The following is a 10458-nucleotide window of genomic DNA, read 5'->3' on the forward strand; positions in this document are numbered from 1 at the left end:
ATGTGGTACTGAGGAGTTGAACCCAGGGTTTCATGCATGCTAGGCAAGTACTCCACCACTAAGTCACATTCCCAGCCCACTGTAACTGCTCTTTATATCACTTTTACAATAAAACAAAATTTTGAAAAATGTTACTTTAAAAATGTAGGAAAGGGGGCTGGGAATATGGCCTAGTGGCAAGAGTGCTTGCCTCGTATACATGAGGCCCTGGGTTCAATTTCCCAGCACCACATATACAGAAAATGGCCAGAAGTGGCGCTGTGGCTCAAGTGGCAGAGTGCTAGCCTTGAGCAAAAAGAAGCCAGGGACAGTGCTCAGGCCCTGAGTCCAAGCCCCAGGACTGGCCAAAAAAAAAAAAAAAATGTAGGAAAGGGCTGGGAACATGGCCTAGTGGTAGAGTGCTTGCCTTGTATACATGAAGCCTTGGGTCTGATTCTTCAGTACCACATACATAGAAAAAACCAGAAGTGGGTCTTGTGGCTCAAATCGTAGAGTGCTAGCCTTGAGCAAAAAGAAGCCAGGGACAGTGCTCAGGCCCTGAGTTCAAGCCCCAGGACTGGCAAAAAAAAAATGTAGGGAAGCCAGAACTGTGGCTCAAGTGGCAGTGTGCTGGCCTTGAGTGAAAAAGCTCAGGGACAACTCCCAGACCCTGATTTTTTTTTGGCCAGTCCTGGGCCTTGGACTCAGGGCCTGAGCACTGTCCCTGGCTTCTTTTTGCTCAAGGCTAGCACTCTACCACTTGAGCCACAGCGCCACTTCTGGCCATTTTCTGTATATGTGGTGCTGGGGTATCGAACCCAGGGCCTCGTGTATATGAGGCAGGCACTCTTGCCACTAGGCTATATCCCCAGCCCTGATTTTTTTTTTAATGCCCTAGAACTGGCAATTTAAAAACAAACAATTAAAAAAAAACCCAGCAAAGTGATTTGGTCACAATTGCAAAAAGAGGCAAAGTGGCAAGAGCTTGAGCCCAGGCTTACTGGGTGTGAAATGGGGGTAAGAAACCTGTCATTTGTAAACCCTCACAGGCTTCATAGATGTGAGGAACTGGATGAGGCCCGGGACTAGTTTTCCAGCCACGTACACCGAGCACATGCTGAATAAATATTCGCTGAGTAAACGAGAAATACAAGTGATTCGGCCACAGTGAGCTCATCCTCGAAAGCCTGTGAGCCTAGGTGTAGGAGAGAGTCCTCGCCCCGCCCCATCCGGTCCCGCCCCGGTCCCTTCAAGCCCCGCCCATCAGGCCCCGCCCCTCGGCTTGCGGCCCGGGGGTGACTGTGGTGTTTTGGTCCTCGGGCGGAGCCGTAGTTGGAGTCTCCTTTCGCGTCTGTAGCCCGGGAACGGTTCGTCCAGGATCCTAGGCCCGGGTTCACCATGTCGGATAAGGAAGCCAGTCCGAGCCAAGACTCCTCGGGCGCCCGCGCGGCGACTGTCAGTGACATCCATGAGCTGATGCGGCGCAAGGAGGAGATCGAGGCGCAGATTAAGGCCAATTACGACGTGCTGGAGGGCGTGAGTGTGGCTCGGGCTCCGCGGGGGGTCGGGGGGGCGGCCGTAGGAGGAGGGGTGGGTAACCGGCCGCGGGAGGACAGGGAGGGGGCGGCGGTCGCGGGAGGAGGCGCGGGGCGGGGACCGGCCGCGGGAGGACGGGGCCTGGGGCGGGGGACCGGGACCGCCCAGATCGCTCCCGTGAGTCTGGGGCGCCGCCCCACGTGCGGCCCCTGTGATGGCCGGCAGCGCAGGCCAAGGTGTTCAGTTGGTTTTAATACTCCAGCGCACACTCTCGCCTTCAATTAACCAGCAGCAAAAGCCGGGATGGAGCTGTGGCCCAGGGACAGTGCCTAGGCCCTGACTTCAAGTCCCAGAACTGGCACACACACAAAATTAAAGAACAGGAATTGGTGGCTCACACCTCTAATCCTAGCTACTCAGGAGGCTGAGACCTGAGGATCGCTGTTCAGAGCCGGCCTGGGCAGACAAATCTGAGAGATTCTTAACTCCAGTTAAGGAGCAAAAAAACCACAGGAAGGAGGTAATGGAGCTGTGGCTTGAGAGGTAGAGTAGTAGCTTTGAGCAATAAAGCTCAGGGACAGCCCCCAAGCCCTGAGTTCAAGCCAGAGAACTGGTACCAAGACAAAAAACACCAACGAAACAAACAAAAAACTGGAAGTGGAGGTATGGCTCAAGCGGTAGAGCACCAGTTATCAGAAGAAAAAGCCACAGGAGAGCAGGAGGTCCAGAGTTCAAGCCTCAGCTAGTACAAACTCTTCCTCCTAGTTGGGTAGTTATGAGGGCCTGGGTAAAGTGGCTCATTTGTAGACAATACAGGCAAGTTTTATTACTGTCCAATTGAGTATTATTAGAAGGAGGGGCACCTTAGGAACTATATGCTTGTGAAATTTGTTCAATTATGTGTCTTTCCTCTAGCAAAAAGGCATTGGGATGGATGAGCCATTGGTGGACTGCGAGGGCTACCCCAGGGCAGACGTGGACCTCTACCAAGTCCGCAGAGCGAGACACAACATCATCTGTAAGTGGCCTTCAGCGGTGGGAGACACTAAAGGCACACAAACACCTCACAATATTGTTAGCTCTGGTCTCTTCCGCCTTAACAGGATTATCTTTTTTTATTTATTTTATTATTTATTTATTTTTTATTTTTTTGGCCAGTCCTAGCCTTGGACTCAGGGCCTGAGCACTGTCCCTGGCTTCTTTTTGCTCAAGGCTAGCACTCTGCCACTTGAGCCACAGCGCCACTTCTGGCCGTTTTCTGTATATGTGGTGCTGGGGAACTGAACCCAGGGCTTCATGTATATGAGGCAAACACTCTTGCCACTAGGCCATATCCCCAGTCCCAACAGGATTATCTTTTGAGGAACTCAGGACCAAGGAAGTGGGATAAACTCCACTATCTCTATGGTTCCATTTTATCATTTTGGTTTAAGAATTTTACTCCATTATGTAAGTTTTCTTTGTACAGGATTTGTGTGTGTGTGTGTCTGTGAGTGTGTGTCTGTGTGTTGATACTGTGGCTTGATTTCCCCCTCCCCCCCCAGTGGCTTGATTTTTAAGGCCTTGAATTTTGTTTTGTTTTGCTTTGCTTTTTGTTTTTTTTGCAGGTCCTGGGGCTTGAACTCTGGGTCTAGGCACTATTCCTGAGCACCTTTTGCTCATGGCTAGTACTCTACCATTTGAACCACAGCACTATTTCCAGCTTTTTCTGTGGTTAATTGGAGATAAGAGTCTCATGGGCTTTTCCTGCCCGCAGTTGGCTTTGAATGATAATCCTCAGATCTCAGCCTCCTGAGCAGCTAGGATTACAGGCCTGAGCCACTAGTGTCCTTGAACTTTCCCTCAACTTTTTCACTTATGGTTGGTACTCTATCACTTGAACCATACCTTCAGTCTGACATTTTCTTGGTTAATTAGAGATACGAGTCTCACAGATTTGTCTGCCCAGCCTGGCTTGGAACTGTGATCCTCAGATCTCAGCCTCCCAAATAGGATTATGGGTATGGCTACTGGTGCCCTGCTTGTGCCATTTTTGATAGGGTTCATAATAATATTTTCATTCGTGTTTGATTATATGTATCCCCCAACCCTAACAATAGAAGTCCAGTTTTGTTCACAGTCTTCATGAAATCCATTAGGAGGTAGGCTTGGTTCTTGAAGATGATGACCTAAGTATAGTCATTCAAACATAAAAAACCCGAGAGGTCTCTTGGTAGGGGTATTCGGAGGTAGGTAATATAGAGTGGTGAGCAGAAAGTAGGCCCTATATCCATCTTTGGGCTCACCAACCTGTAGTCCAGGCAGAAAGAGCAAAGAAGGTAGGAAGGGCAAGAGTTACTGCACCAGCTAGCACCCTCCTTATGAGGATTTGCTGTCAGTCCCACCCCCTTTCCTGAATGAGTGGGTGCTGTCTTCTCATTGGCTCTTCTGCCCTGAGTGAGTGAGTGAGTGCTGTCTTCTCATTGCCTGTCCTGCCTGCGAGCAAAGCCAGAGCACTACGCCACTAGGGGGTGCATCACTTGCCTAAGTTTGTGACTGAGGAACTAGCAGAGAGAAGTTAGCTAAGTGTTAGGTTTTTGTTTCTATTGTGACAAATGACCACAGACTTTTTGGCTTAAAACCACATTAATTGAAGATCTTAACTGATGTGGAGGTGAGAAGTCCCGGGGAATATCTCACTGGACTAAAGTCAAGGGGTCAGCAGGGATGGCTCCTTCTGGAAGCTGAAGGGGAGCACCCCCTCCCTTGCCTCCTCCAGCTTCTCCAGGCTGCTTGCATGTCCTGGCTCTTGGCCATCTTATGTCTTCAAAGCCAGTCATTACATCTCTCCAATCACTAAGTCTGCTATCTTGTCTCTTCTCTCACCTTCCTGCCTCCCTCTTTTGCTTCCCCTTCCAAGATTTTTGGAAGAGAAGCATTTTATTTTTACATGAAAACCAATAGGAGGGGCTGGGAATATGGCCTAGTGGCAAGAGTGCTTGTCTCGTATACATGAAGCCCTAGGTTCAATTCCTCAGCACCACATATATAGAAAACAGCTAGAAGTGATGCTGTGGCTCAAGTGGCAGAGTGCTAGCCTTGAGCAAAAAGAAGCCAGGGACAGTGCTCAGGCCCTGAGTTCAAGGCCCAGGACTGGCCAAAAAAAACCAATAGGAAAGTTGAGTGTGGTTGTGGTGCCATCTTGTAATGCCAGCCTTCACAGAGCTGACACAGGTAAATTGCAAGTTCCAGGCCAGACTCCTCATCGTAAAAAAAACAAAAGCAAAACATCTCAAAAACCAAAGAAGCTGGGGGCTGGGGATATGGCCTAGTGGCAAGAGTGCTTGCCTCGTATACATGAGGCCCTGGGTTCGATTCCCTAGCACCACATATACAGAAAACGGCCAGAAGTGGTGCTGTGGCTCAAGTGGCAGAGTGCTAGCCTTGAGCAAAAAGAAGCCAGGGACAGTGCTCAGGCCTTGAGTCCAAGCCCCAGGACTGGCCAAAAACAAAACAAAACAAAACAAAACAAAACAAAGAAGCCAATAGGGAGGCACAAAGAAGGGGAAAGCATCTAGAGATGGCCAGGCTTGAGGGAAACTTGGGGGCTTTTATCCAAACCTGTGTTCCCCAGGTTCTTGCCCACTCATTTGTCATTAGGACCCCCCCGGGGGAAGCCTACGGAAAGCTGGGCTATGGGGGAGGGGGGCACTAGTATTATTTTTCTCCAAATGGTTAGCTTGCTGTTCCTACACAATTTATGTAATAGTCCATTCTTTCCCACTAATTGGAAATACTAGCAGTGTTCCATATTGTTCGGGTGGGGTTTTTTTGGCTTGGTTTGGTTTTTGTTGCCAGTCCTGGGGCTTGGACTCAGGGCCTGAGCACTGTCCCTGGCTTCTTTTTGCTCAAGGCTAGCACTCAGCTACTTGAGCCACAGCGCCACTTCCAGCTTTTTCTGTATATGTGGTGCTGAGGAATTGAACCCGGGGCTTCATGTATACGAGGCGAGCACTTTACCACTAGGCCATATTCCCATACTCAGGTGTTTTTATGTGTGTGGTGCTGGGGATGAAACCTAGGGCCTCACCCATGCCAAGCACAGGACTTACTACTGAGCCCCCAGCAGCCTGGAGCCCCCAGGCCAAGGTTTTACTTGGGCTTGGCTCTGTTTCTTAGCTTTCCACATTGTTCAGTTGCTCTGTTCTTTGGGTACTAATATCGTTTTGCCTTAATAACCTTCTTTCTTACATGAATCCGGCTGGGCAATCTTCATGATGTGTCTTTGAAAAACAGTTGTTGCAAAGTTATGTTTTTGTTTTTGTTGCCAGTCCTGGGGTGTGGACTCAGGGCCTGAGCACTGTCCCTGGCTTCTTTTTGCTCAAGGCTAGCACTCTACCACTAGAGCCACAGTGCCACTTCCGGCTTCTTTCTACATATGTGGTGCTGAGGAATCGAACCCAGGGCTTTCATGTATATGAGGCAAGCACTTTACCACTAGGCCATATTCCCAGCCCAAAGTTATGTTTTTGAAATAGACTTTTTTTTTTCTTTTTTTTAGAACCAGAGTACCCATGTACCTTGTACTGGGTTGGTTTCATCTGAATATAGCTTATATAACTATGGTTGCATTCATTACAACTGCTTTTTTTTTTTTTTTTTTTTTTTTGGTACCAGTACTGGGGCATAAACTCAGGGCCTAGGAACTGTCCCTTAGCTTTTTTTTTTTTTTTTTTGGCCAGTCCTGGGCCTTGAACTCAGGGCCTGAGCACTGTCCCTGGCTTCTTTTTGCTCAAGGCTAGCACTCTGCCACTTGAGCCACAGCGCCACTCCTGGCCATTTTCTGTATATGTGGTGCTGGGGAATCGAACCCAGGGCCTCATGTATACAAGGCAAGCACTCTTGCCACTAGGCCATATCCCCAGCCCTCCCTTAGCATTTTTGCTCAAGGCTGGTGCTTTAACACTTGAGCCACAGCTCCATTTCTGGTTTTTTGCCAGTTAGTTGAAGTCTAAAGGACTTTTTGTTTGTTTGTTTGTTGCCAGTCCCGGGGCTTGAACTCAGGGCCTGAGCACTATCCCTGGCTTCTTTTTGCTCAAGGCTAACACTCTACCACTTGAACCACAGCACCACTTGTGGCTTTTTCTATATATGTAGTGCTGAAAAATCGAGTCCAGGGCTTCACGTATACAAGGCAAGCACTCTACCACTAGGTCATATTCTAGCCCCTCTTAAGGACTTTTTTGCCTGTACTAGTTTCAAACCACAATCCTCATATCTCAGCCTCCTGAGTGGCTAGGATTACAAGTGTGAGCCACTGGCACCTGGCTTGGGCAAATTGTTTCAATTAGAATTAAAATGTCATCAGAATACCAGTTGGTTTTCTGCAGATGAGATGTGTTGGTCTGGAATGGTGGCTCACACTTTGTATTAGCCTTCAGTACTGGAAAGCCAGTGGATTTCACTCAAAGCCCCCAATTGCTAGAGTTTCTAGAAGAAACAAAGAACTTGACAACACTGGCTTTGCCTCCCTAGTACCAATGAGTGTCAAGAGGCCTGTACCGGGTGTCCCTTTAATTCAGTTACTTTCCAGACTGCTTAAAGCTAGACATCATTTTTCTCTTCTAGAAATCTAAGAGACACTAGTGATCTAGTGCCAAGCCTGCCTCCTCATTATTTAGAGTATCGTGTTGTCCTGTGTGCCTTGGAGCTACAGCTGGACAGATCCTTACTTCCACTTACCCCCTAGCTCCTAGCCAGGCCAAGAAACCTCTGCTGTTCTCAATCAGCAAATCAGGGGCTGCCGCCGCGGGCCCTCACAGCCATTGTAAGCTGGTGAGCATAGTGACCCATTCTGTAGCGGCTTTCCTCGCTAGCCAGCAGGCTACAGGAAGATAGGCTGTCTGTCTTCATCACAGATTTGTCCTCTCACAGGTAATAGCGCTTGTAAATAGTGAGCTGACGCAGGTGTCCCTTAACTGTGGCTGCCTCATCGCCTGATGTGGTATTCTCTGCCAGGCCTGCAGAACGATCACAAGGCAGTGATGAAGCAAGTGGAGGAGGCCCTGCACCAGCTGCACGCACGGGACAAGGAGAAGCAGGCCCGCGACATGGCCGAGGCACACCAAGAGGCCATGAGCCACAGGCTGGGTCAGAGCGACAGCCACAGCCTTCCTCAGGCCTTCGCCAAAGTGAACAGCATCAGCCCTGGCTCCCCAGCCAGCACTGCGGTATTCCTGCCTTGGGGAGCTCTGGGCTGGGTGGGCAGAGCTGAGGGGAACCACTCCCACTGTCTCTGTCCTGAGAGCTGCTTTTCCTCTTCAGCAAACACTGTGCAAAGCCTGCTGTGTCCACTCTACCTCTTGAGCCACAGCTCCATATCTGTATGGATCTCCATATCCATATTTAAAGTTAGAAATAAGAGTTAATAACAAGAAAAAATAAGAGTTAATTAGAAATAAGAGTCTCTCAGACTTTTCCCACCTTGCTGGCTTCGAACTACAATCATCAGATCTCAGCCTCTTGAGTAGCTAGGATTACAGGCGTGAGCCACCAGTGCCTGGCTTCAGACCATGTTTTTTATCTGTCAGTGAATGGACATTTGCTAGATCCCACTTTGTGGCTATTATGAAAATCCTGTGCAAAAATCCCTGTGCGATTTTCTTTTTAAATGTGGACACTTGTCTAAATATAGCCCCACGCCACCCTCGCAGGTGGCATTGACCTTCACACAATTTGACCCATGAGGAAAAGCTTCCAGACCTCAAAGGACACACAGCTGCTAGGTAGCAGCGGGTCTTGACCAGCTCCCTGTGGTCATGTGATCATTGAGATCACAGACTGAGTAAGGTATAGGCAAGCTTGGCTGCATGCACAGCTGCACGAGCCACATCTGCACGGTGCTGTCCAGTGGGCCATGAGAACTGGTCAAAGGGCTGAATGAGGGGTGCTGTGTGCTCTGGTTAACAAAAGGAGGGGCACACCCCTTGTGGCCATCCTTGTGCCTGTGGTTGCTTGCTTAGAGCTTCTAGGGCAGATGTCTGAGTTCTGACCCCTAGGGAAATGGGCCCACGCTGGCTGCCTCCTGCCCTTGCAGCTGGGTGGGGGCCCCAGAGAGCAGTGCTTGGATTTTCCCATCGTTCTCAAGGACGGCACCTGCCATAGGCCATGCCAGCCCCTCTGGTAGACTCTCAACCCGCCACGCCCCCTGCAGGAGATAAACTTTTCACTTCAGCAGTTGGATATTGAAGGCTCAACTTCAAGGTTTAACTTTTCCCCTGGGTTTTCATTTTTCTCTCCTCTCTTTAGGGTCTGCAAGTGGATGATGAGATTGTGGAGTTTGGCTCTGTCAACCCCCAAAACTTCCAGTCCCTCCACAACATCAGCAGCGTGGTGCAGCACAGTGAGGGGGTGAGTGGGGTCCCCGCGGGCCTCCCCACTGCGCACCACTGCCTACAAACCAACAGCAGAAATGGGTCGGCTCACAGTTCTATGAGTTGGAAATCCATGATCAGAGTCTGAATGATGCTGGAAATACAAAGCCGTTTGCTAAGCCAAAAAGGGTATTTCAGCATTTGAATATTTAATCATGTTGAACCTGAAATGATCTTTTCCTTTCAGAAGCCCCTGAATGTGACTGTGATCCGTCGAGGGGAGAAACACCAGCTCAGGCTTGTCCCAACTCGCTGGACGGGAAGAGGACTGCTGGGGTAGAGTATCGGCTTCATTTTTTTTTTCTTTGTCGGTTGTGGGGCTTGAACTCAGGGCCTGGGCTCTGTTCCTGAGCCATTTCACGCAAGGCTCAACCACTTTGAGCTATAGCTCCACTTCTGATTTTTGAATGGTTAATTGGAGATCAGAGTCTCACGGGGACTTTTCTGCCCAGCCTGGCTTCAAACCGTGATCCTCAGATCTCAGCTTCCTGAGTATCTAGGATTACAGGTGTGAGCCACTGGCACCTGGCTCAGTTTCATTCTTTGTTCATGCAGACTACTGCATCAATGTACTAAGACACAGAGCTGTGGGTTCAGGGGGTTTTTGAGTCATAAAAGTACATCTCTCCCCACCCCCCCCCCCCCGCCCACCCTCTCACCCCCCACCCAGGGCAGAGCTGGAGAAAAATTCTTGTGTTAGGAATGGGGCTGTGGTACAGAGGCCAAGGCAGCTGTGGAGTCTTGATTCTCTCATTACCTGTGCAGTTGCTTAAAAATAAATAAATAAATAAAATTAAATGGTGGGCTGGGAATATGGCCTAGTGGCAAGAGCGCTTGCCTCGTATACATGAAGCCCTGGGTTTGATTCCCCAGCACCACATATACAGAAAATGGCCAGAAGTGGCGCTGTGGCTCAAGTGGCAGAGTGCTAGCCTTGAGCAAAAAGAAGCCAGGGACAGTGCTCAGGCCCAGAGTTGAAGGCCCAGGACTGGCAAAAAAAAAAAAAAAATGGTATTGGGGATTGAACCCAGGGCTTTGCATATTCCAGTCAAGTGCTCAACCATTGTGCTACATTTCCAGCTGAGCTCTTTACCTGAGCATTTGTGTTAAGACAAAGGAAAGAGGCTGAGTTCTATGAGCTTGTCTGTAATCCCAGCACTTGGGAAACTGAGGCAAGAGGATTGTGAGTCTAATGCCAACCTGGGAAAAGTGGTGAGACCATTCCCCCCCCCCAAAAAAAAAAGAAATAGAAAAGGAGAGAGAATACAGGCTCATCTTCCTGAACAGGACCACCACAGTTAAGCCACTACTGTTTTCCTTCCAGCTGCAACATCATTCCTCTGCAGAGATGATGCCCTGTGAACGGCAACAGGAAAGCTGCTCAGCCCTGCCTCACTGGGGCCTGGTGGGGATCTCCTCATTCTCTTCACCCCCTGAAGAGAATGGAAAAGGCTGGAAGCCTGGATGGACATGGAGATGGTGGTAGAGGGGCCGTGGCCTCCCAATGTACCCTCTCCGATGAAGGCATTGT

General features: G+C 49.4%; 1 protein-coding gene across 1 annotated transcript; it reads left to right on the forward strand.

Annotated features, from left to right (window-relative positions):
• Positions 1-1280: 1280 nt before the first annotated feature.
• On the forward strand, positions 1281-10458 carry Psmd9 (proteasome 26S subunit, non-ATPase 9). The gene is made up of 6 exons (XM_048343009.1): positions 1281-1515; positions 2431-2533; positions 7513-7724; positions 8803-8904; positions 9115-9203; positions 10252-10458. Exons 1-6 carry the CDS (start codon positions 1378-1380, stop codon positions 10277-10279), a joined length of 672 nt encoding a protein of 223 aa, XP_048198966.1. The 5' UTR covers positions 1281-1377; the 3' UTR covers positions 10280-10458.

This window comes from Perognathus longimembris, chromosome 3 (assembly GCF_023159225.1).
Source record: "Perognathus longimembris pacificus isolate PPM17 chromosome 3, ASM2315922v1, whole genome shotgun sequence".
NCBI classification, from domain to species: domain Eukaryota; kingdom Metazoa; phylum Chordata; class Mammalia; order Rodentia; family Heteromyidae; genus Perognathus; species Perognathus longimembris.